Genomic DNA, 26,931 nt, shown 5'->3' with positions numbered 1-26,931 from the left:
TTTCACCCTCACTACAGCCATATATAGTAGGTGCTATTATTACCTCCACGTTATCAGTGAGTAAATGGAAGTATTTTGAGATAGAGAACTTAAGTAGCTTGATAGTTGCTATTATACATTAACCTTAAAATACAGGATTTTTGAAGCCTACCTATATTAACAGAGCTGTGGTGAAACAGTAAAATTTCTGAGCATCTCCAGATCTGTAGTGTCTAATATGGTAACCCCTAGCCACAAAAAGCAATTGAGCACACGAAATATGGCTAGTGTGGCTGAGGAAATGAATTTTCAATTTTGCATAATTTTAATTAATTTTAATTTAGATTTATAGTGAATATTTGATGAAACTACACTTTTCAAGACACTAGCCATCAGTCAATGAAGGGCAGTGATCCTTCAGAGACGGGATACAAAAGAGATGAGCCCTATAATTACCATAGCTGACTGCTCTGAGGGAGTTTCCAGGCGGAGCATAGGAAGGCAGAACTCAGGCAATCTTTGAGTTGAGGAGAGAAAGCTGAGAGTCTGGGGAGACCGAGACACCTAGATTTCACAGGACAGTATACACAAGAGAAGATAGCAGCACAAAGACAGAAACACAGATCTACCCAAAATCAGCACTCAGCTGAGTACTAACCTGTTCATGCATGTTAGAAAATTACCCAAGGACAGTAAAGACCCAACCAAAAGGCAACAGTATCCAGCATACACAAGGGACAGAAATAGTACCTATTTCCAGCCGTCAAACTGGAAAATCCCATGACTTATGAGTCATTGGGTAGAGTACGCTGAAGGATCTTGCCTCAGTGATGGTAAATAATTAGTTCTACCCCAGCTATTAGCACTAGCACTTCTCTGGGCCCATCTAACAAACTTTTAAAGTAGGATCTAAAAGAATTGAATTGTTTCCCAGTAACTAGAACAAAACTCAAAGGTATTTATAAGAATACACAAAAGCTCAGTACCAAAGAAGGTAAAATTCACAATGACTGGCCGTTAATCAAAAATTAAGAGGCATGCAAGGAAGAAGTAATGAGGAGAAAAATCAGTCAATCAAAATTGGCCCAGCACTGATACAATTATTAGAATTTTCAATTAACAACATTAAAACAGTTATTACAACTGTATTTCATATATTCAAAGAGTTAGGTAGAGACATGGAAGATTTTTTACACAGTCAAACTGAACTTAGAGTTAAAACTACAATATATGAGGTAAAAAATACACTGAGTGATACTAATGACAGATAATACAGAAGTTTAGTAACCTTGAAGGCATAACAATGGAAATGATCAAAAATTATACACAGAGAGAAAAAATAATGTTTTAAATTTTTTAATTTATAGTCTTTTTAAAATAATTTTTGTTTTATTTTTTGTAGAGATGGGGGTCTCACTATGTTGCCCAGGCTGGTCTTGAATTCCTGGGCTTAAGCAATCCTCCTGCCTCAACCTCCCGAAGTGTTGGGACTACAGGTGTGAGCCCTCATACCTGGCTTAAGTAAATATTTTAAATAAATATAATATCAATTAGTTATGGAACAACTTTAAGCGGTCAGATATATACATGTAATTGTAGTCCCTACAGAAAAAAAAAAAGGAACAGAAAAAATATTTGAAGACATAATGGCCAAATTTTTCCCAAGTTCAATAGATCTCATATGCGGCAGGGCACGGTGGCTCACGCCTGTAATCCCAGCACATTGGGAGGCCAAGGCGGGCGGATCATGAGGTCAGGAAATCGAGACCATCCCAGCTAACATGGTGAAACCCCGTCTCTACTAAAAATACAAAAAAATTAGCCAGGCATGGTGGCAGGCGCCTGTAGTCTCAGCTACTCGGGAGGCTGAGACAGGAGAATGGCGTGAACCCGGGAGGCGGAGCTTGCAGTGAGCTGAGATTGCACCACTGCACTCCAGCCTGGGTGACAAAGTGAGACTCCGTCTCAAAAAAAAAAAAAAAAAAAAAAATAGATCTCATATGCAAGAAACATGACAAAAACCACATCAGGGACATCATAATAAAATTGCTCAAAATCAGTGACAAAGAGAAAGTCTTAAAAGCAGGGAATACTTGTCTCCAGAGGAACAAAAATATGATAACAACAGACTTCTCATTGGAAACAATATAAGTGAAAAGACATCTTTAAAGAATGGGGACAAAAACCTATCGACCCAGAATTTTATACTTAGCAAAGACATATTTCAAATATAAAAGCAAAATAAAGACTTTTGCAGACATACAAAATCTAAAAGAATTCATCACCAGCAGACCTGCACTATAAGAAATATTAGTGAAGAAGGAAATGTTAAATGTTAAAGAAAGTCCTTCAGGCAGGATAAAAATAATATCAGGTGGAAATATAAAGTTATACAAAAGAATGAAGAACACAGAAAACAGAAACTGCAAGAGTACAGACACAGATGGGAAAAATAGAAACTGGGGACTACTTTGAGTGAGACAGTGGGAGGGAGTTTGTGGGCTGAAACACTACGTATAGGGAATTACGCTCACTACCTGGGTGATGGGATCATTTGTATACCAAACCCCTCAGCAACACGTAATTTACCCATATAACAAATCTGGGCAGGTACCCCCTGAACCTAAAACAAAAGTTGGGGAAAAAAAGAAACTACGTGAGTTAAATGTATAATTGATTCTATTATCTAAATCTGTTTAAAAGATAATTGACTCATTAAATAAAAATAACAACGTACTCAGGAGTTTATAAACTACATAGCAAAACAACGAGTTATAGCTAATAAGCCAACAAAGAAGATAAAACAAAGTTGTAAAAAATATTCAATTAATCTGAAAGAAGACATAAAGAGGGGAAAGGGAACAAAGAATACATGGAACAGGTAGGAAACAAATAACGAGAAGATAAATTTAAATATAATCATGTCAATAATCACATTAAATGTAAATAGTCTAAATGCCCTGATGAAAAAACACAAATTATTTTATTGGTTTAAAAAAAAAGTTAAGCCCCCAACTAGATATTGCCTGTAAGAAAAGCACTTTACACATTGCAATATGTATAAATCTCAAAATACCCATAATGAGTAAAAGAATCCAGACCAAAAAAGCACATATTGTATGATTCGATTTATATAAAATTCTAGAAAATGCAAATTAGTGTATAGTGACAGAAATCAGATCAATAATTGTCTAGAAGTGGAGGTTGGGAGAGGTAGGTGGGAGGAATTATAAAAGAAAAAAGGTAAACTTTTTGGGTGATAACTATGTTCATTTTTCTTGATTGTGCTGATGGTTGCACAGTTATATTTGTATATTAAAATTACCGAGTTGTATGTTTTGAATATACAGTTTATTATAATATAATTATACCTCAATAAACCTGCTTAATTTTTTAATCTAATAATTGTCTGTACAGAATAATTTGATGAATCTACTTTTTTAACTTTAAATTTTATGAAATCAAAATACATATCAATTACTACAGATTAAAAATTTAGCATGCAAATCAGAATGTGTTTTAAGTGTAAAATACCAATTAATTTTGAAGGCTTTGTTTTTTAAAAAAAAAGTAAAATATCTTATTAATATATTTTTGGGTGGACCATATGTTGAAATAATATTTTTTATATGTTGGGCTAAATAAAATATATAATTAATTTTACCTGTTTCTTTTTACTTTTTTAATGTGGCTTTTACAGATTTTAAAATTAAAGATGCAGCTCACAATACATTTTGATTGGACAGTACTGCACTAGAAAAAGGAAGATTTAATTGTAGTACTCAGGAAACATCATTATGTTCACATTTATGCCCAACAATGCTTAGCCATTCTATGACAGAATAATGGGCCCCAAAAGATATTCATATTTTAATACCCAGAACCTGTAAATATGTCATCTTTCATGGCAAAAAAAGATTTTGCAGATGTGATTAAATTACGAATCTTGAGATGAGAATACTTAGATTACCTGGGTGGTTCCAACATAATCACAAGATTTCTTAGAAGGGAAAATGGAAGGCAGAAGGTCAGTATCAGAGAAGAAAATATGATGACAGAATCAGAGAGAAGGAAATGTGACAACAGAAGTCAACCTTGGACTGATGCAGCCGTGAGCCAAGGAATGTGGCAATTTCTGGAAACTGCAACAGGCAATGAACTGAATGAATATTCAGTAGAGCTTCCAGAAAGAACACAGCTCTACTAACACCTTGGTTTTAGCCCCATAAATCTCTTTGTGAACTTATGACCTCTAGAAGTATAAGATAATAAATTTATTTTAAGTCACTAAATTTGTAGTAATTTGTTATAGCACCAGTAAGAAACCACTGCAAACGTTAGGTAACTGGAAGTGGGGTGCTGCTGTAACAAATACCTAAAAATGTGGAAGAGGCTTTGGCATTAGGTAATAGGTAGAGCTTGGAAAATTTTTAAGGAGCGTGGTAGAAAAGGCCAATTGCCTTCAACAGGGAGTTAAAAATAACTATAGATGTTAAAAGTGATCCCAGCGAAGGCTTAAAAGGAAATGCGGGACATATTACTGAATGAATACCCAAAGATGGGGGATCCTTGTTACATGATGCCAGAAAGCTTATCTGCATTTTGTCCTGTAGTTATGTGGAAAGTAAAATAAACTTGGATATTTAGGTAAGGAGATTTCCAAGCAAAGTGTTGAAGATACAGTCTGATTTCTTCTTGCTGTTTATGGCAAAATGTGAGAGAAAAGTAAGGGATTGAGAGAAGAGCCATTAAACAAAAAGGAGTCAGGACTTGATAATTCAGGGAGTTCTCAGCCTATCCAGATTGCAAAACACGATAAAAGGAGACACACTATCAGGAAATTCTGCTCTAGAGCCAATTTGTGGCTAAACAACTTTTTGATAGTGCCTTGGAAGGATCAAAAGATCAAAGTATTCAATCACCTACAGGCCTCTTTGTAGAGATCAGTATGTGAGTCAAGGATTCCCTTCAGCCATCTCAGAAGTAGTCAGGAATAGAGACAGCATTATCTAGGACAGATCTGTGGATAAGCTGCTTGTCTAGTGGACAGGAGACCTTCAAGGTTCTTGAGAATATTATACCAACAGAAACCCTGCCAATTTGGACTGAAGAAGACTGAGAGAGGACACAATGAAAGATGTCTGACAAACCCCCAAAACTTTACAGGCAGGAAACAAGCTGATAAAACTACTCAACTGCAAACAAATGCTATCCTTCATGAAAAATGAACGATGTCTCAGAGGAATGAGCCACAAGCCAGAAGACAGAGCGAAAACCAAAGAGGATTATTTCTAAGACTTGAACCCAATGAAGTTTGCAATGCTGAATTTCACAATTGTCTGGGACCAGTGACTCCTTTCTTCTTTCCATTTCCTTCCTTTGGAACAGAAATATCTATAACTGGTATCTTATGCCTGTCCCGCCATTGTATTTTGGAAGCAGATTACCTGTTTTCCAGTTTCATAAGACCACAATAGAGAGAAATTTTTCCCCCAAAATGGATTATACCAACTTTCTCACCCATATCTGATTTAGATTACTTAATGAGATGTAGAATTTTTCAGCTGAGATTAGGGGAGATTTCAATCTTTGAGTTGTTGCTAAGATGGATTAAGACTTTTTGAGATACTGGGATGGGGTGAATGTATTTTGCATGTGGGACAGACATGAATCTTTGGGATCTAGAGGGCAGACTTTGTGGTAAACAAAATAATGGCTCCCCAAAAATGTCCAGGTGCTAATTGACAGAATCTATGATTATGTTACCTGACATGACAGAAGGGATTTGCAAATGTGATTAAGTTACTGATCTTGAGATGGGGGAGACTATCCTGAATTTTCTAGGTAAGCCGAATATAATCACAGGGGCTATAAGAGAAAGGCCTTCTCAGTCAAAGTTCCATAAAGAAGTTACTCTTCCCACCAAAGAAGCTGAAAATCCCTCCCAGTTGTTGTGGCTGGGCAGACATCACAGAGACGGTTGCCAAAACAGAGAATACACAGATTAGAGAGTAGAGCCCCAGCCCAGGGGACCTACGCTTGTGGAATGAATAGTAGTGACTAAAGCAAGCAGTAAGCTTTCTATAAGGTACATAGTACAAAAGAAATTTTAATTCCTTCAAAATGTTTATTAATCACCTACTATGTTTAATGCACAATAGTTGGCCCTGAGGATCTAGGAGTATCTAGATCAGCAGGACTCCTGCCCTCTTGAAGCTTACAGACCAGCCAGGTTTTCATAGCAACTTTGTTTATAAAGTGTCAACAGCCTTGCTCAGATCAAGAAAGGTATGGACTCTCAACAGTAACTGGGCAGATCTCACAAAATGCAACAACAAAGTAATTCAGTCTAGTCTTTTAACCATACCCGGCTTACATGCTTCACCAATTCATTAGTAAGGAGTAAGTGAAAATTAGTATGTCCATAGTCTTGTTATATATCATTACATAATAACTGTAGATTTGCTATATATCATTAACAAGTCTTAAGTTATCTGCACTGTAAATATGTAAATCTCATTCTATTATGTTGGTTCAGCCATGCTATAACAATCCTTTTGTTATCATCATAAAAGGCCGAGTTAAAAGAACCCTGCCAGACATATTCGTAGAGCAATATCCAGGCTGCCTTACTATGGTACCTGGTCAGTTCATTTCCCTGTTTAAACCTCTACAAAGGCCCCACTTCTCTGAAAGTAAAGCACAAAGCTGTTAACTGGCCTACGGGCAAGGGTAATACTTAAAACAGGTAACAAAAAGTACATGGCGTCCCACCTATCAAAATGGACACCAGCCATAAATCATCAGTACACCCAAACCCACACATATCAGCAGAATATCAGCTCTGCCAACAGGGTCCCATGTAACCTAGTCTCTGTCTAACCCTCCAGACATTCACCACCCTTCCACCATGCAAAAGTCTTTTTGTTGGCTTTTGCCTTACCTTTATACATACTATTTCCTCTATTCAGAATGCTCTGAGACCCCACCCCTTCTTCTACCAGGCTTTCTATCCATTTTTTAAGTATCTGTTGACATATCACTTTGCTGATTTGAATATTTGTGTCCCACCAAAATTCATATTAAAATTTAATCCCTAGTGCATTAGTATTAAGAGGTGGGGCCTTCAGGCAGTGATTAAATTATGAGGTCTTTGCCCTCATGAACGGATTAGTGTCTTTGGGAAGGAAACTAGCTAGTTATTTTTCTGCCTTGCCATCCCTTCCACCATTTGAGGACACAGCACTCCACAGGACACAGTAACAAGGCATCATCTTGGAAGCAGACAGAGCCAGCCCCCACTAAGTACCAAATCTGCTGATGCCTTATTCTTGGACTTCACAGCCTCCAAAATTGTGAAAAACACCATGCTTCTAAGAACCACACCATGTTTTCTCTATAAATACTTGCTGAATGTTTTAATGAATTGTAGTCCAGCTTATAGTGGGCAGAAGTGAGTAAGCTCTACCCCAAGGAGAATGCAGCCATAAGTTTTCCTCTGTTCTTATGGCCTATCCACTAGATGAAAGATGTAAATATAGGTGTAGGTATAAGTACAGGCAAAGATATTGATAACAGCTAGAGAAATATCCTGTAACAATAATATGGCTGGTCAATGTCTTTCAAGTATTTTATGAATTCATCCCACTTTAGATCCTCACCAATATCAAGGAAATATTTTACTGCCAAACCAAATATTTCACCATCATGATCTCTAATGCCTCCCTCCTGCCCTCATAATAATATCCCCTGCATATCTAAACACTCAGGACAGCAACACAAGAGAAATAGCAAAGGCGATCTCCAGACAAACACACAACAAATGAGCACTCCCCAGACAGACCCTCCTCCCCCACCTCTGCCACCGTGCAAGAAAGGAGGTACCTTTACCTTGAAATAAAAATGCTTTGCTGGCATTGTGCATTCCAGACACCTGAGCAACTCCAAGGGTAGTGTTCACAAGGTCAAGCTCGGTGATGATATCCATCTGAAGGTCAGGGTCCATCCCAAAGCCCACCACTGGAAAGGAACAAAGAGTTGTTTGGGCTTAAAATGCAGAGTGTGAGTAGCATTATAGAGCAGAGGTTAGAGTCAGGGAGTGGCAGGGAATACAAGGAAGCCAATGATGAGTGCTTGGAGAGTCTTTGTCTATGGAGGGAAAAGAAAAGCAAATCTTTGCTCCCTTACCCCGCTAATACTGTAGTTTCTTTATTCCTTCCCCCAACCCCACCCCCAGTTATAGAGTGAGAATTTCTTATCCAAAACTCCTGGGGTTAAATATAGTTCAGAATTCAGAAGGTGCCATATGTTAGAAAGGTAATATGGCCTATATACTACATTTTATGTAACGTTTTTAGCAAAGTCTAACTCAGAACCCCATAATCAAATACAACATTTCTGAAGCAAAAAGTATGACATACTTCTCTAATTGGAATAAATAAAGATTATAAATAGGTTGATATCAGTTTAGATAAAGTCTTGCCATGAAATGAGTTCAACTCAGGATAGGTTTTGCTGTCAGGTGAGTTATGAAGAAACGGGGTTTCCAAGCTTTATAGAGGTGGTGACTGCGGATACAAGATTGTGGCCCTGATCCACCTGCCTCAGAGACAGATGCAGTAGCAAAATCTGACCCACCACCACGAGTAAACACCTCCATAAAGTGTTCCCTAATTAATCAGGCACAATCACCTGTGCTAAGGAGGAAAAAAGTGGAAAAGGACCCTGTCTCTGTTGAAGAAGGGTGGCAGAGGGACTGGCCAGGAAGGAGAATCCCCGGAATAATGGATATATATTTCCATCCAAGGGGATTCCTGGATGGAAAGCCAGATACCCTGATAACTCTTTTTAGAGAACCTTAATGCAGAGAAATACAGCCCTGAGCCTCCTCTTCCCTTGTCTGAGAAAGACAAATCCCTAAAGATGCCTCTCACCCAGGGGGTGCTCTGAGCAATGATTCATTCATGATTGCAAAGTGATTTCCAAATATATGTATTAATAAGGATAGTGATCACTTTAAGGGGCTGTGTTTAAGCCATTCATAAAGGCTGTGTCTATCTACACTTATCATCTCAACAGTGCAATTTTGACTGTGCTGTTGGAAATGTTTTAATCAGCAACAGCTGTCAACTCTCATCTGATGGTAATGCAGTCACTGAGACAAGATTTGGAGGGCTTGCACCCACTGCGTGAGTGTTCACTGGGACATCATAAGCTATCACCACCTCACCTGTCCTCCCACCTTAACCCCTGGTCCTACAGCCTTGGAGAAGGAAATCTACTCTTTCCTTACTCTTTTCCTGTTAGGAAACAGGACCTGCTAGGCTTCTGTCAACAGACGGTTGGTCAGGAAGGCCTCTTTAGAGCTGAAACCTGTTATTGCCAAGGCAGACAAAGTGTCTATAACTGCCTTCTCAGTTTCTATCAGGCTTCCCCTTGTCCCCTGGACTGAAGATTTAAGTTTTCCCCTTCCAGTTGACCCAAAGATGTCTTCCTTCCATTCACTCTGCATTCATTCATTTCATAATTTTTTCAACAGGTATTACTGAGTGCTTACTATATAGCACACACATTGCTAGGCACTGGTGATGTGCTCATGGAGCTGGCATTCCTGTGGGTTAGGTGGGGGAGGGCAAAAAATAAACAAATGAATAAGATAATCTGAGATGGCAATAAATGCCATGAAGAAAATAGAGTAATGGGATAGAAAGCAACTTGGATGGGGGTCCTAAGTTAGAAAGGGGGGTTGAAAAGGTTCTTTTGAGCTGAAACTTGAATGACTAGAAAAGGCAAGATGGGACGAAGCTTTCCACATGCAGAGAAGGGTGCATGCAAACGAGGAACAAACTGGGAGTGTCCTAAGAACAGAAGAAAGGCCAGCATGGCTGAAACTGAATGGGCCAGGGGTAGAGAAGTAGAAAATGAGGCCAACCAGGCATGGTGGCTCACACCTGTAATTCTAACACTTTGGGAGGCTGAGGCAGGAGGATTGTTTGAGCTCAGGAGTCTGAGGCCAGCCTGGGCAACATAGGGAGACCATGTCTCTACAAAAAGATCAAAAAATTAGCCGGGCATGGTGGCATACACCTATGGTCCCAGCTACTTAGGAGGATCGCCTGCACCCAGGAAGCAGATTCTGCAGCACCACTGCACTCCAGCCTGGGTGCCAGAGTGAAACTCTGTATCAAAAAAAAAGAAAAGAAAAGAAAAGAAAAAAGAAGAGAGGCCAAAGGGGGAGAGAGAGAAGGGCCAGATCATATAAGCCCTGTGACCCAAAAGGAGCTTGGATGTTATTCTATTTCTGAGATGTAATTGGAGGGTTCTAAGGTTTATGTTTAAGGGCAGAAATTAAATTTCAGGGGACCTCCAAGTTGGTGTTTCTCTGGCCAGGAATTTGGAAAGTGGTCTGGGGAATGTGCCCTTCACCAGACGCAAGAAGAAGGAAGCACCCCTGTTGCCCAAGTGCCTTTCACAAGCCTGGACAGATGGCAGACAGGGTCTCAACTTAAGACCTGATTAATTATCTAATGAGTTGATACATGATCAATACTTTGGGTGCAATGACCTCTGAGCAATACGCATATCTGGGGATAGTATGAGATGATGGATGACATGCAAGCCAAGGAAACTTTCTAAAAGGACAGTGGTTGACTGAACATTGGCCTCAAATATTTACCCCTCTCATATCCACAGCCTTTACTGTGTGGCTTTGCAGTTCCTTCCACTACAATGGGAGTAAACCTCCCCATTTCTTGACTTTGAGGCCAGCCATGTAACTTGTTTTGGCCACTGGGATGTTAGTAACATTAGGCAGGCAGAGACTTGTGCAGTGGGGTTTGTTCTCATCTACTTCCACATCATGATAAGAACATGTCCCTGCTGGTCCACTGGTCCAAGGAGACCTAGATGTGTGGAGTGGGCAGCCTACCTGAGTTTGAAACCAAGCCCAGCCAAATGCAGCCTAGATAAGCCAACCCCAAACACAATTCACAGATATGTGAACCAAAATCAATGGTTTGCTTCAAGCCACTGAGTTTGGGGTTATTTGTTATACTAAAGTATTATGACAATATTGACCGATGCAGGGACTAAAGATCTTCTATAATGGCATCCTTAAGATGCTCAAATCTCCCAGACTAAGAGCCCTGCAATTAATTGGGCAAGCCTTCAAATACCCAAACAAACTCTGTAGTACTAGCAGAATACCCCAGTGGTGTCCTTGAATCCCCACCCCCAAATGAGAACACAGTGCCCTCAATCCAGAAAGTACTGTGGAAGCAACACTAAACTGAGAGCCAGTTTCAGTCCAGTCTCTTCCCTCTACTAACTCTGTACCCTTAAAAAAAGCATTCATTTATTAAGCTTCAGTTTCCTCATCCATAAAATAGGAATGTTAATACCTGCCTCCCTGAAGGGATTGCTGAAGCAGAGACTTCAGAACTCTAGTACTCCATATCAGCGATAACACAGGTGGCTTCATATCTTCTGCTACAGGAAATTTCATGTTTTGGGTTACCATGTGTAAAAAGATACTGGTACCTGTTACACCAGACTCATGAGGCCTCAGGGGAAACTATATTCACACTTCAACAGCTCAATCTGGCACATAGGTGGTACCCAGCTGGGGGTTGTTTCATCTGTCTTTAATAAGACCAGTTCTCCAAACCACTCCAGCTCCCTGGTCCTCAACTCCACTGGAATCATACAAAAGGTACAGATGGCCCCTTTCCTCCCAGCCCCTCTCCATGCCCAGTTGCCCAGTTGACCTAGAAGGGCCTCTCACCCTGGGTTTGCTTGTAAAATCCATATATGAAATCTATATTCACTCCCCAACTCCCTGCCCACAACTCAGAAGGAGCTTCTCTGGCTTTAAGATAAATGTATTGCTTTTTATTATGAAAACACCTCATAAAAACAGAGCCAAAAAACAGAAATCAGTTAGGCTTCTGGATAGTTTTCTTCTCTCCCTTTAATTGGTCCCCACCAGGATGAAAATGCCTCCTGCCCATAGCAGGATGTGTAAACGATAGCACTTTGCATACTGCCTAGGGAATCAGAAAACCTATTAATAAGGCAGCATTTACATGGGCTCTCTTGAACCTTATGTAGTGTGAGTGTGGTCTCATAAAAAAAAAATTAACATTTCTGCTTCTTGTCCAAGCATGGAGCTCTTGCCCTTTCCTAGGAAACTCTATTAAAGTTCTCTACTTTGGACATAACGGCTCTACAAATGACTGAAATTGGGAATTACAATTAAGCAAGATAAAAAGCTCCTGGGGAAGAAATATTTTAAAAACCTGGAAGGCAGCATGTCAATGTCACAGAGGCACTTGAGGCCTGACTAGGATTCAGAACCTCCACCCTAACAAAGATACCTGCTGCTGCTATTGGCTGTGCCTCACCCCCACCCAGGGAATGCTCGGGCCCACAGCCCACTCAATTCACCTTTGGGGTCCCAGACATAGGCTTTCCAGCAAATCCTCCTGGGTCTTGCTGACTTCAAATTCACTCCTGCGCATTGTCCATGGTGGAAGCTGTTTTCCTCTGGACCATGCAGACTAAAATAATGCTAGAATGATGCTCCAAGAGCTCATTTAACCACAGAATTTCACAACCACTTAATCAGGTTTGGGCCCCTGGGCCCCTACAAAGGTCCTTAATACCCCAAAAGCAATTTTCTTGAAGAAGATGCTCTACGCCTGTTCCAAGCTGGCCAGTATTTTCCATGATCCTTGGAGGCTGGGGGCTCATGTTCACAGTTCCATTATTCAATTCATAATTAATGATCCACCTGAGAGTTCTTTCCAAAAGAAAATCTATCGGCCAGACGCAGTGGCTCACACCTGTAATCTCAGCACTTTGGGAAGCCGAGGCGGACAGATCACCTGAGGTCAGGAGTTCGAGACCAGCCTGACCGACAGGAAGAAACTCCATCTCTACTAAAAATACAAAATTAGCCAGGCGTAGTGGTGCATGCCTGTAATCCCAGCTACTCGGGGTGGGGGGAGAGGCTGAGGCAGGAGAATCACTTAAACCCAGGAGGCGGAGGTTGTGGTGAGCCGAGACCATGTCGTTGCACTCCAGCCTGGGCAACAAGAGCAAAACTCCATCTCAAAAAAAAAAAAAAAATCTCTCCTTTCCAGCAGGTGGCAGCAAAAGACATTCACTCACTTAGCAAGTAGGGCTTGAAGGTATAGGTACTCCCTTCACCTTCTACCTTGGTGACCAAAACAAACTGGAAAGCAATGTGGGAATAATTATTGAGTTTTCAATTATTCACACTGCCTAAGCATTGGTGAAAACTCATAGAGACAGTGTGTTATTACTGCTATTATTGTAGCCTTCTAAATTTTCATTATTAGTGATGTACCTGAAAATCTCCGAATTATTTCTCAACCAGAAATAATAAGAACTGGAGAATGGCACCTCCCGTCTTGACTCCACTTTGCACTCTAAAACAAGTTCTCTGAACAAGGCAGATTTAAGCAGCTCCTCATGACACCTATCATTAGATCTTTTCATATGCTACTGTGTCTGCACTACAGTCTTGCTTTAATTAAAATGTGCCTGATATCATCTACTCAGTTCCATTGAAAGCCGGTGATATCTGAGCAGCTCACTAAGTGAACCACATGTTTATTTCATTTAGGACTGTTAACAGCCCAGACAACAATTCTCCCCCTTGACAAAGAAACTTTCAACGCAGCTGTTTGGATGCTGATAAACTAATCACAAGCCAGCCTTTGTTACTAAGAAGAGGGTGGATGGATGATGTGGAAATGGTGATTCCTGCACAGAATCAGAGGGCTGCCTCCAGAAAGCTACTCGTATACCCTCTCAAGCTACAAGATATTTTAAGTGTACAAATTGAGAGGTAATTCCCCCCCGTCTCTCTGATTCTTCTGATAATGTGTGTAGAAGAAATATGTGGCCTCTAGTGTTCAAATAGTGCCAAGTGACATTGAGAACCCAAGCTCCCTAGGCAACAGCCACAACCAATGGGTCAGATCCTCCCATGCTTCCCTGTCTTTGCTCAATCTGCTCCCTCTGCCAAGAATGACTTCCCACTTTGTCCACCTGGAAAACTCCCCAGAAAGCCTTGAAGGCACAACTCTCAAATCCCTGACCACCACTCCTCCCTAGAACTAATTCAAACTGTCCCTCCTCCACATTTCCTTAATACAAACTTATACTCCTACCTCTCCACCACCCCCCATCAATCTGTAAAATTAAAATGCCTGCCAGTTTCTATCTAGATTCCCAGCTAAGCTGTAAGTTCCTAGAAGTCAAGGACTAAGTCATTTCCTCTTTTCATAAGAAATCCTGGCACCCAGCAAGACATCGTTTGTTGAATGAATAAATACATGAATGAATCTTCCCCTACAACGAAATTTTTACAAGATTTAAAGGGGATTGGAAGTGGAAAGAGGGAAAATACCTGTTCTTAAAGATCCCCTCCACAAGCAATGAACACCGAAACACCTTCCATTCCGTGATAAGGGTACTTTGGCGACTTTTCAAAGGAGTAATGAGAACAAAGGATTTAGGCATATTCCGTAGTGATGTGCACTTAGGGATGTGAACTCACTAACGGGTTGCCCCCTCCCTATCTAGCTTCTTCCTGTCTGCGGTTCCTCTGAAAGATGTCCACGAGCACCAGACTCTCGCGCTCAGAGCCCGTAGCCCACGCTCTGCACTAGTCTTGCCTGTCCTGATCTTCCTAGGATGCGCGCACTCCTTCAGCGTGTTCTGGTTTTAAAAGACTAACCCATCCGGATGCTGAATTCAAGAAGCAACTATTCTAAGCTAGACTGAGCCTTGGCGTCTCCGCAGCCTGGGAAGCTCGGATAGAGGCAAGGAACGGAATGGGAGGTTTCTATTGTCCCTGGAGAAATCCATACTCAACGTTCTTAACCAGACGAAAGCCGCTGCCTGCTCAGTCCTGAGGAAGTAGGAAGGGCGCTCTGAAAGCTCCTAGACGCTAGCTCTTCTAGCGGGCTAACTGCCAAAGAGGGGCGCCTGGGCGTAAGCGGAAGGAACTTTTGAGCCAACCAAGGGCAGACGCCCCTTCTTAGCCCTCTCCAGATGAACTTGCTCTTTGGCCTAGAGAGAAGGCCACGCCTCTAGAGAAGGAAATAAGGATGGTAAAGGGGGGAGAATAAAGGGAAAGGGAATGACCACACAGATTCTGGGGTGCAGCGCGTACGGAGGATGGCTGGGTAGGATTGCAAACCTCCGACACTCCCCCCAGCTGGCAGGCCCTATTTTTGCCAGTTTCCTACATCTCATCCCACCTCACCTCACCCCAGTCTCCCCGCATCCACTGCTAGCTCTTTGAAGAAGGAGGCTGCAAGCCAGTCTCCGAACCCCAGGGGACTTTTGGGCAAGGGAGCCGGTGGAAGCAGAAGGAAGAAGATGCGCTGAGAGTCCTCACAACTGCGTCTCCGGAGGCAGAACGAAGTGGGGACTTCAGACAATCACGCGTCATCCTTGCTCCCCCTCTCCACCCCGAACCCTGCGATTATGGCAAGAGAAAACTGGTTTGAGCCTGAGAAAATTTCCCCAGATTGTCTCCACTGCTATATTTCCCTCAGATAATTGTTCGCCCAGCCCTTGGGAGCAAAGACGGGCGGCGAATACTCCTGGAGTTCTCCTGGGTAGTCAGGAAGGGACAGGAGGAGATCGCGGGATCCCAGGCTTCTCCCGCAGCTCTCTCACCTCGCCGCACCTGGCCCTCCCGGGCCCCGGCGGCGCCCGCCAGCCGGAAGCGCTCCCTCTGCGGGTGCGACTCCCGCAGCTACCCCTTCCCAGCCTGGCGGGGGTCGGCGAGAGTGGTTTCCACAACACCTTTCAAGTTCGGGAACACGGGGCACGCGGGCCCGCCCTGCTGCGGGTTTCGACTCCCTGGGACCGAAAGCTGGTTACTAGCAGCAAGAGGGTGCGCCCGCTCGGCCGCGCCCCTCACTCCTGCGCCCCTGAGGCCGGGTCCCCTGAGAAGGGGGCACTCAACGGGGACATCTTCAAGCCCGTGAGTCTCTCTTTTCACCCTGTCACTCCGAGCAGGGCAAAGAGATCCCAGGAACCGATCCACGCTACCGCCGTCCCCCAGACCAGCGCAAAGCTCGGCTCCAGGTCTCCCCACGCCGCCGTGGGCTGTGGGCACCCCCATTTCCAGATCCCTCTAACCGCCAGTCATGCTTACCTGTCCTGGCAGTGCACACACAGAACCACACAACTAAAATCACATCCATCGGCATCGCTCCCGAGGGTCCCCGCCTAGCAGGGCGCACCGAAGCTAGGTGGAAGCAAATGAGCCTGGATCCTGAGGCGCGCCTGGCTTGGAGCCGCCAAACTTGCTAGCGGGTGGCGGGGGAGGTGGCTCGGCAGCGCCGGGTGCTGCGCTGGGATATGCGCCAGGGAAGGCAGCCCCGGCCGCCCCGCCCCCAGCCCACCCCCACCGCGGGCGGCGGCGTGGGGCTCGGGGCCTGGCCCCCGCTGCGGCTGCGTTCGCCTGGGAGCCCGGGCAGGAGCGCGGGGCTTGGCTGCTGTGGCTTGTTGCGCTCCCCACTGGGGGCCGATTCCGTTCGCCTCCTTCGCCCGCAGAACTGCGAGGATCTGGACTGCAGGCGCCGCTACCACCCGGAGCACCGAAGTCGGAGTCCCAGGACCCGCGGCCGAAACCAGAGAGCGGGAGGTGCACGGCGCCCCCACGGCTTCACGCGCTCTAGCCCCTCCGAGCCGCAGTCGCCAATGCTGCCCTCTCTGCTTCCGCACCGCGGTGGGGGCTGCCGAAGTTGCCACAGTTCATCACCGCCGAGTCGAAAAGCCTCCGAGCCCTCGCTGGTGGGTATTTTTCCTCGGGGGAACCCAGACCAAGGCGGCGCCACCGAGCGCGCACGGACCCCCTCGGAAAACAATTACTCGGGATTCGCTCTGTCAACTAGGTGGGGAGGGACTTGAGGGGGCTGATGGCTGAGTCCCTGCTCACCGCCTGTACCTTCTGTCTCCTCTCTCCTGGTGAACCCCTATGACTGAGTACGCTCTTTGTGGGTGCAGAAAGAGAGCGCTGAGGTGGGGGGGGTGCAGAAAAGGGGTCCTCGACGCGGAGCGAGCTGTGGTTGGGCTTTGGGAAGTCTATTTGCAAACCTTCTCATTCTGCAGGGCAGATGCTGCCACATAGGGGTAATTCCTAACCATCTTTTTTTTTCTTGCGTGATTTTCTTAATGGTATTATCAAAAGCCCACTTTTCTTTCATAGTCACATTTTGGCCCCATTTGCAATTCCTCCGGGACCTCCACCTTCTTTTCCCTCCCCCACCACCACAACATTCTCTGGAGAGAAAAGCTGGGCTGGGCTTTGTTTTCTACTTGCCGGCAAGAAGAGAATGGGTTCTCTCCCCTCTATGCGACCCTTTCAGGACCTGACCTTCCCTGTGAAGATCCCCCAAATTTGAGACTTCTGTCCCACTTCCTATTTGTCCTACTAACACCTACGAATATTATTTATAACTGGATATGTACAGTCATGAAATCTGAAATGACAGCCTCTGATTTATACCAAATGAACTCCACCTAGCTTGCTCAGTCTTCCCACTCTCTCTGAACCCCCCGCTGCCCCTCACCGCCAGTACCCCTTTGATACTCACAACAGGGATCCCAGAGGAGTCCAAGGAAACCTCACAACAGCCGTCCCTCATTTCCTGGAAACCAATTCCAACGTTTCAGAATCCTCTTCACTAATAAGAACGTGCCCTTCTCACTTCTTGCACCCACTTTCACTTCCTATATCCTTAACCCCTACACAACTTTGACCCCAGGAACCCCAGTGAAGTTCACCAACTTAGCGCAGCTTATTAAGAGAGAAGGCTTTACTAGCATGCTCTTCTGGTCTCTGCCCTATTTTTCTGGATATTTCTGTGTGCAAGCCATTGTCCCATTTGGCCCTTTATGTTGTGGTCCTTTGGCAGATGGAAAAGAAAGTGAACAAGCAGGTAAATTCCAGCTCAAGAAGTTTACTGTGCAATCCAGAAGTTGAGCTGAATGATTAAGAGGTAAACTGATGTCAGCTGACTCCAACTCAGATTCGGCTAAGGCCCAAAGGAAATCTGTCTGCCTTGACTCTGTATTTTCACTAACAGAGTCCACGTGTTTTTCCTTCCACCTGGAGCGTGTTGCATTTAAAGCTAACGTTAAAATCACATCTTGCAAGAGAACAGGATTTCCCGAGTCTTGATGGGCCTTGTGGACAAGGACACCATACACCGTGTTGTATTATAAGAGCCGTTTCCTGTCTCTCCTCTGCAGTCTTTAAGTACACCTCAGCAGGAACAGCCTTGAGTTGCTTTGGACTGTTGTTTCCAAGGCCCTTTTATTGATTTCAGAAAGCCCAGAATCCTTAAAAGTACAGTGACCCCAGCAAGGGGAAAAGGTGGTCTGGGTAAGATCTGCAGAGCTCTCTATCTTTAAAGTCTCTGTGTAATTACCTGGTCCTGTGGGATAGGACTTTTAGCTTGTTCCATTAAAAAAATAAAGCAAGACATATGTTCTGTCATAGCTTTGCAGCATAACTTCCATTAACAGTAACAAGAGTTAATCTCAACAAGGTCATAAATCTTTTCTAGATAACTAAGTACTGCAATCTCCTCCTATAAGTGCAACCCTTGAGTGGGGATTTTGAGTGTGTAGGCCTGTTAAGCTAAGGTGACCTTCATAGAATGGGCTCAGCAAGTTTCTGTGGTGACAATGAGGGGACACATGGCTATGTATGTACTTGATGGTGGAATGTTACAGTGAGACCTGTGTTCAGTGGAAGCCACACTGAAACATCTTACCTGATGCCAGATCCCGAGCCCACCCTCCCCTTCAGGATGGCCTACCTCCATGGGTTCTTCAGGAGCCAGTAGTTGTCTTTCATTATCCCTCTGCCTCTTCTTCCTGACCCCTAAATGTTGGAGAGCCCCAGGACTCACTCCTCAACCCTTCCCTTCCAGCCACACTCCCTCCCTATTAAGCTCATCCCACCTCATGGATTTAAATAATATCTATACAGGGATGACTCTCAAATACGCATCTCTATCCCCAGCCTCTATTTTGAACCCCAGGCCTACATATCTAACTACCTATTAGACATCTTGAATATAATATGGCCACATCATCAAAATTAAAAACATTTGCACTTCAAAGTACACTATCAATGAAGTAAAAAAACAACGGATGAAAAAGTATCTTTGCAAGACATATCTGATTGGAACTTGTATCTACTAAAAAACTATTACAACTAGATGATACAAGACAATAAAAGGTCCAATTTGCAAATGGGCAAAGTATCTGAATAGATATTACTCCAAAGTATATATACAAGCGGCCAATAAAGACATGAGAAGATGTTCAACATCATTAGCCATCTGGGAAATGCAAGTCAAAACTACAGTGAGATATCACTTCACATCCACTAGGATGGCCAGAATAAAATAGATAATAAATGTTGGTGAGGATGTGGAGAAATTGGAACTCGTATACTGCTAGTTAGAATGTAAAGTGTTATTTAAACAGTTAAACATAGAGTTGCTGTACAGCAGCTCTATCCCTAATATCCACACAAGGTAAATGAAAACATATGTCCATATACTACCTTGTACATAAATATTTAGAGCATTATTCAAAATAGCCAAAAAGTAGAAACAACCTAAATGTCCACTGACAAATAAGTGGATAAATAAAATGTAGTATGCCTATATAATGGAATATTATTCAGCAATAAAAAGACATGAAGCATTGGCACAATACTACAACACTGACCTTGAAAACCTCATATGAAGTGAAAAAAGCCTGTCACAAAGGACCATATATTATACAATTTCATTTCTATGAAAAGTCAGGAATAGGCAAATCTATAGAGACAAAACATCTGATTAGTTGTTGTCTAGGGCTTGGGGTTAAGGAGGTAGGATTAGGGGGTAATGGCTAAAAAGTGTAGGGGCTATTTTTGAGGTAATCAAAAGGCTCTAAATTTGATTGTGATGATGGATGTAAAACTCTCACAGACATTCACCATATATTAAAAACCATTGAATTGTATACTTTAAATGGGTGGATTGTATGATATGTGAATTATATCTCAAGCTGTTTTTTAAAATATTTTAATCATGACAAAAAATTGTAATATGGCCAAATGGGGACTTTTGACTTTTCCCTTCTCTTAAATTTCTCACTGCTGACTTCTAAGGACATGGCATGAGCCTTCACCAAGTGCTCCAACTGTATAACCCAGGGTCATCCTTGACTTGCTTTCCCTTAGCCCCCACACACAAGGCATCAAGCCCTGTCAGTATACCTTAAAGAAAAATCCCCAGTCAAATTTCTCTTCTCACCAGGTCTCCTCCCACCTTCCTCCAACCCATCATTATCTCTCCCATAGGCTACAGCTATAGACTCTCAATGCTTCTCTCTGCCTCCATTCTTGCCCCGTATAATTCAGTCACCTCCACCTTCAGCAGTCATAGTCTGTGTTTTGTAACATGTATCGTATCACACTGCCTTGCTCAAAACTCCTCCTGGAGTTTTCCATCATATTTTAGTAAAATCCAAACATCTTATATCACCCCTGCTTCTCTTCCCAGGTCCCTCTCTCCCCATTCTCCCCCTAACTCACTCCAGGTGGACTTTCTTATTCCTTAAACATTCCCAGTTCATACCATCCTCGTGATCTTTGCACTTGCTGTCCCCTCTACCTGGAAGGTTCACTTTTAACTGACTCAAATCTCGTCTCAATGTCAGCTCTTTGAGGAGACCTTGCCTAAAGAAGCTTCTCACTTTACTCCCAACATTCTCTGCCTCCTTACCCTGCTTTATTTTTTAGAGTGCTTGTTATTGTATAAAATAATACGATTTATATGTTTACTTATTTGTTCTGTTCCCCCCCCCCAATATAATGCAAGCTCCACAAGAATAGGAATTTTGTCTTTCTTGTTCACCAACGTATATTTCCACCTAGAACAATGCCTAGCACATTTTAGGAGCTCATTAAATTTTGTGGGGTTTTTTTGTTTTTTTTGTTTGTTTTTTTTTTGATATGGAGTCTCGCACTGTCGCCCAGGCTGGAGTGCAGTGGCGCAATCTCGGCTCACTGCAAGCTGCGCCTCCCGGGTTCACGCCATTCTCCTGCCTCAGCCTCTCCGAGTAGCTGGGACTACAGGCGCCCGCCACCACGCCCGGCTAATTTTTTTTATTTTTTAGTAGAGACGGGGTTTCACCGTGGTCTCGATCTCCTGACCTCGTGACCTGCCCGCCTCGGCTTCCCAAAGTGCTGGGATTACAAGCGTGAGCCACCGCGCCGGGCCAAATGTTGCTGAATGAATGAATCAATGCATGTTCTGCCAGGAAGCAGCATGGAGAATGAACTCTTCTCATTGGCTGTCAGCATGGCAACAGTCAGAAGGCCTTGTCTCTCTGTCCCCCAGAGTTGCTCCACTGCTGACTCTATGTGGGGCAGCAGATCCCATAGAGGAAGAGTAAGAAGGACTCCTTTTTAGTATCCAAACTAAACGTGCAAGCTAAAAGCAGTTCCAAGCATGAGAAACCCTCTATTATATTTACTGCCTTATGAATTCCCCTCCCGAAGCCACTCTTCTTTGTCCAAGCAGCCTTTCAACTATCTTCACAACTACCTTCACATTGTGGACACATAAGAAGTTTATAAAACTTATTATACACATAAGAAGTTTATAAAACGAGAAAATGAGAAAGTAGCACTGTGACAGATTGGATTCTATACCCTCCCTCTACTCTAAAGAATAAGTTGAAGTCCTAACCCCTGGTACCTGTGAATGTGAGCTTATTTGGAAGTTGGGTTTTTGCAGATGTAATAACTGAAGATGAGGTCATTAGTGTAGGCCCTAATGCAGTATGACTGATATCCTTATAAGAGAAAAATACCATGGGAAGACAGAGACACAGGGAGAATGCCATGTGACCATGGATGCAGAGATTAAAGTGTTGTAGTAGCTGTGCTATGGTTTGACTATTTGTCCCCTGCAAAAATTATGTTGAAGTTTAACTCCCATGTGGCAGTATTGAAAGAGCCTCTAAGAGGTGATAAGATCATGAGGGCAGAAATTAATGGGTTAATGGGTTAATGGATTATCATGGGAGGGGAACTGGTGGCTTTACAACGAGAGGAAGAAGGACCTGAGTGAACATGTTAGCATGCTCAGCCCCCTCACCATGACATCCTGTGCCACTCTATTCTAGAGTCCCCACTAGCAAGAAGGTTCTCACCAGATGCAGACTCTGGACCTGGGACCTTTCAACCTCCATAACTGTAAGAAATAGTTTTTTTTTTCTTTAAAAATTATGCAGTTTCAGGTATTCTGTTAAAAGCAACAGAAGGCCAGGCGCCATGGCTCACGCCTGTAATCCCAGCACTTTGGGAGGCCGAGGCGGGCAGATTGCCTGAGCTCAGGAGTTCGCAACCAGCCTGGGCAACATGGTGAAACCCCATCACTACTAAAATACAAAAAATTAGCCGGGCATAGCAGCATGCGCCTGTAGTCCCAGCTACTTGGGAGGCTGAGGTAGGGGGATTGCTTGAACCCGGGAGGTGGAGGTTACAGTGAGCCGAGATTGCTCCACTGCACTCCAGCCTGGGCAACAGAGTGAGACTCCATCTCAAAAAAAAAAAAAAAAAGCAACAGAAAATGAAGACAAGCTACAAGCCAAGGGGTGTCTTCCAGAGGCTGGAAGAGGCAAGGAAGGATTATCCCCTAAAGACTTGTCCTGCCAACCCTTGATTTCAGATTTCGAATCTCCAGAACTGTGAGAGATTAAATTTCTGTTGTCTTACATCTTTCAGTTTGTAGTGCTTTGTTATGGCAGCAGTAGGAAACTAACACAAGTGCCAATTTGCTGCCAGAGTCAAGGAAAGTACAAAAGCACGCAAGTTTCCTTCACAAACCTAACAGCCTCAATACTCTCTGCAACTGTGCAAGCCTAACTTGAGTGGATATTTTCATTTCCTGAAATGCACATGCACTTATAAAAAGAGGCTGAATGAATGTATTTATGTGTGAACCTCTTTCTATATGGATATATAAACTCTATATGAAAACTTCGTTCTCTAATTACCACAGTCCACTTCAATGGTATCCAAATTAGAGGGATCCATATTTTGCTAAATTAACTAGTGTCCTCGTCTCATGTCTTCAAACATGTTTTAAAACAAAGCTGGGTATAGATCTGTAGGAAAATAGGTAGAAAAATGTATAGACATATAGAAAAAGGCATCTCATGATTCTTTGGATGAAACCATTCTAATCCATAACATCAATAATCTTGGAAAAGTTTCAAGTTTCTGATGACAAGAACCAAGGTGTGCTCATATCTAGGCTTTATTAAATGTTAAGTAATCACATGTCCATTCCAATAGACCATTAAAAATTTGGCACACTATCTTCAAAGAGGCCCTAGAAACAGGCTCCACCCCAGCCCTGGCCAGAATGGTATTGGCTACATTTCTTAAGTGTAACTATGAGTGGTTACTGCTGTAAGTACTGTCCAAGGATTAACCCATTTATTCTTCAAAACAACCCAATTAGGTAGGTAGCATTATTATACCTATCTTACAAATGTGGAAAGTGAGCCATTGACCAAATTAAGTGGCTGAGTGAGACTCAAACCCAGGCCATATGAACTTTACTGTTTCTCCTGGGATGAAGCCTGCGAAGTCAGTTTCATAACAGCCCAATTTCCTGCCTGAGTTCTGAACCAATTGAGAAATAAGATAACAGCAGGAGGCTAAAACATCACTTTTATTAATGTAAAGACAATGCTGGAAGGGCGTAGCCTATGTGAAAGCCAAAATAGACTGGCCATCTGCCTTCCCTGCAGGCTGGACCTTGCCACAGCCATCTGCTCCCACTGATCTGGATGAAAAGAGAAAGCTAAGGAGGCCCCATTGAGAAATGAGGACCAGTGGCTGGCACCTTCCGCCACAAGGGATGGGAGAACAGGGGGTGGGATAAAAGGCCAAGAGTGTTTATTTTATTTCCTGTATCAGTAAAGATTCTATCTGGCTTCATATAACAGGAAAACTCCCAAACCATAGTAACTTAAATAACTTAGGTCTTTAATACTCTCTTCAGTAAAAGAATTCTAGAGTTGGAGAGTCCACCATCCCTAGAATGTAGTTCTTGTCCTCTTGGTTAAATATAGCTGCTGGTACTCCAGCCATTACAGCCACATTCCAGACAGCAAAATATGGAAGAGAAGGAAGAGAAGAAGAGCATGCCTAGGAGTCCCATGTATTATTTCCATATATATTTGGGCAGAACCTAGTCACAGCGCCACTCCATATGTATCTGTTAGCTATTGCTACATAACAACCACAAAATTTCCATGTCATACAACACTAAACACATATCTGCAGGTCGGCTAGGGTTCAGTTCATCCATGCTGGTCTCAGACAGGCAGTTCTGCTTCAGGTTACAGTGGCTGGGCTGACTCTATTTCTCACTGCAGGTCTGTGTTTCAGTTGAGTGACATGTGCCGTTCATCTTCCTTGGGTTGATGGGCTAGCCACATCTGTTCCTCATGGCCCAAAGAGACACCAAAGAGCAGATAGAAACAGGTGAGGCCTCTTAAGGTCTAGACTCAAAATGGCACACTGCCATGTCTGTTCACACGCTATTAGCCAAAGCACAGATGCATTACCAAGCCCCAAGTCAAGGGCAAGAAGTACAATCCACCCACAATGAGGACACAGCAAGGGTGTGGTTCACGGAGGTGGGGGGTGGGGGGGGGAAGGTGGGGCGGGGCATAAAGAAGTGAAGCCAGGTCAATCTACTGTACTTTGCAGCAAGGGAACCAGGAAACATCATGCTTTGGCTGAGTGGCAACAAGCCTGGCGAAAGTCAGAGATGTTACTAAAAAAGGGAAGAATAGAAATTCAAAGGCAGTTACCAGTTTCTCCCCTACACTCCCTCACATTGTACCAACTTTATAAAATATCAGTATTGGCCTAGTGCAAGTTCTCTGTCATTCTTGACCTCACCTCAAGGCTGTGTATAGAAATAAGCACTCAAAAGAAGGCCAAAAAAAAAAAAAAAAAGGTTCACAGTGAGATTGTCATGGGCCTGTGCTTACCAGTGCTCTCCACTTTTGAGTAGGTGAGACAGAGTGATTTTTTTTTTAATATGTTTTATGTCAAAGCCCTAAGCCCGGAAAGATCAAATTCATGCCACCTTAGCAGGTAAGACACAAACTTCTCTCTGTGCATCTTTCCTGAACACTGGCAGTGAGTGCCACATGATGGAGACGGCCGGAAGCCTGGAGGCAAATCATACAAGTGAATATACCACATAATTGCAGAATGCCTCTGCCTCTGTTTCCTGATTGAAAGGAGGAGGCAAGAGGAATCAAGTTATGGAATAAAAATACCTGGGCTATCCTGAGGCCCCTGAGCCCACGTCCAAGACCCCATATACCCCAGCTTCCCCCCTGGACTCCGAGACTTCGCCATGATCCAGCAAATCACATGACAAATCCTGGGAGAAGAGTCACCAGTGAGACTGGAGTACCAGACTGGTGACTCTTCTTCTAAAAATAAAAAATTAACCTTAAGTTTCCCCTATTTCTCCTTATCCCCAATTAAGGAAAAACATATTTAGAAGGTTTATAAAAACATAATAGAGCATTTCTAACTGAAATTCCATGGTACCTGGGATCTGCTTTGAAATACTCTAAGGAAACAGTTTCAGGGTGGGGAGACGGATCATGAAATAAACTTGGACATAAGTTGGTAATTGTTAAAACTGCGTGATGTGGACATAGGAGTTCATTATTCTGTTCTCTCCAACTTTATGTATACCTGAAATTTTTCAAGATAAAAAGTTAAACACACACACACACACACACACACACACACACAATGATCAAAGGAATCTCAGGAAGGAGATAGAAGATGTTGAGTCAGCACCAAGCCCTGATCCCACAAGAGTGCACTTCTTGCCCTTTCAGGAGCTCTGTTGCTGGGAAGATAAGACATTATACTGAGTTTAGTGTTCACAGTGCTGTGCACCTGCCAAAGCACAGTTTTAAGGCCAGTCCTGAATGTATTATATGGAGCTCTTATTATCATAGACTTTTCCCAGCCTAGAGCTTGACTGAAGGCTGGACACCTGTGCACTTGGCATGTGGATTTCAGCATCAGCTTGTGAGGGCATTTCTTTCCCAGTGAGGATAGCCTGGATCATCTCTGTAGCCTTCCACCACTGAAGCTGAAGATGGAGGCAGAGCATGAGTATGTTGTGCTCATTTGAGGAGTACAGAGTCAAGCCCCTGGGTTGACCTGATCAGACAGCAGAGAACATGACACTGAACCCTGGGGCCCCAACTCTGAGTAAGGAACATGAGGGCTCCACCCACTCAAAAGGAGAGAAATGGCATTTCTTTGTTTTTTAGAAATAGGTTTTCCTTCTACTATAATTTGAGTTCCTTAAGATTTGAGACCGTTTTATTCCATTTTGCCTGAGGCCTAGCACAATGCAGGAACTACATAAAATGTTTGCTAAATTGAAATATAGTTGAAGACTGACAAAATGATCATGAAAACATACACAATGTTTTAACTTGTCCTGTCTTTCTGTTCAGATCTCAGATCTACTCAGATTCTCTTTTTCCTCCTCCTTTCTCCTACTCCAACCTCTCTCTCTCCCCCCATGGGGTGATTAATAAATAACTCAGCAAACAATAATGTATTCTGATGGTTAAAAATATAATAACTTAATTGATAATTGTTTCTGCAGCAGCACAGTATCTCGTTTTCCCAGGAGGGCAGTTTTCCATGGCTGTTCCAGGTTTTGCACAACAAAATTGATCAATCTTGGGGATACCTATAAGGCTGTTTACTAAGAAATAAAGATGATGGGTAATGGCTTTGTAAGAGACACAATACTATAA

The 26,931-nt window shown here is 43.1% G+C and overlaps 1 protein-coding gene across 2 annotated transcripts in view; it reads right to left on the bottom strand.

Annotated features, from left to right (window-relative positions):
* Positions 1-16,432, bottom strand: part of NELL1 (neural EGFL like 1) — a 915,720-nt gene extending 899,288 nt beyond the window's left edge. For both annotated transcript variants that reach the window (XM_030829406.1, XM_030829407.1), the window contains exons 1-2: positions 16,181-16,432; positions 7,870-7,998 (exon numbers count right to left, since the gene is read on the bottom strand). In XM_030829406.1, the coding sequence (XP_030685266.1) occupies positions 7,870-7,998; positions 16,181-16,235 (184 nt within the window). In that variant the 5' untranslated portion in view covers positions 16,236-16,432. The remainder of the gene's footprint in view (positions 1-7,869; positions 7,999-16,180) is intronic.
* Between the last annotated feature and the right edge of the window lie 10,499 nt (positions 16,433-26,931).

The sequence above is a fragment of the Nomascus leucogenys genome, chromosome 15 (genome assembly GCF_006542625.1).
Source record: "Nomascus leucogenys isolate Asia chromosome 15, Asia_NLE_v1, whole genome shotgun sequence".
In the NCBI taxonomy this organism is placed as follows: Eukaryota; Metazoa; Chordata; class Mammalia; order Primates; family Hylobatidae; genus Nomascus; species Nomascus leucogenys.
This window is presented reverse-complemented; position numbering and strand designations above follow the sequence as displayed.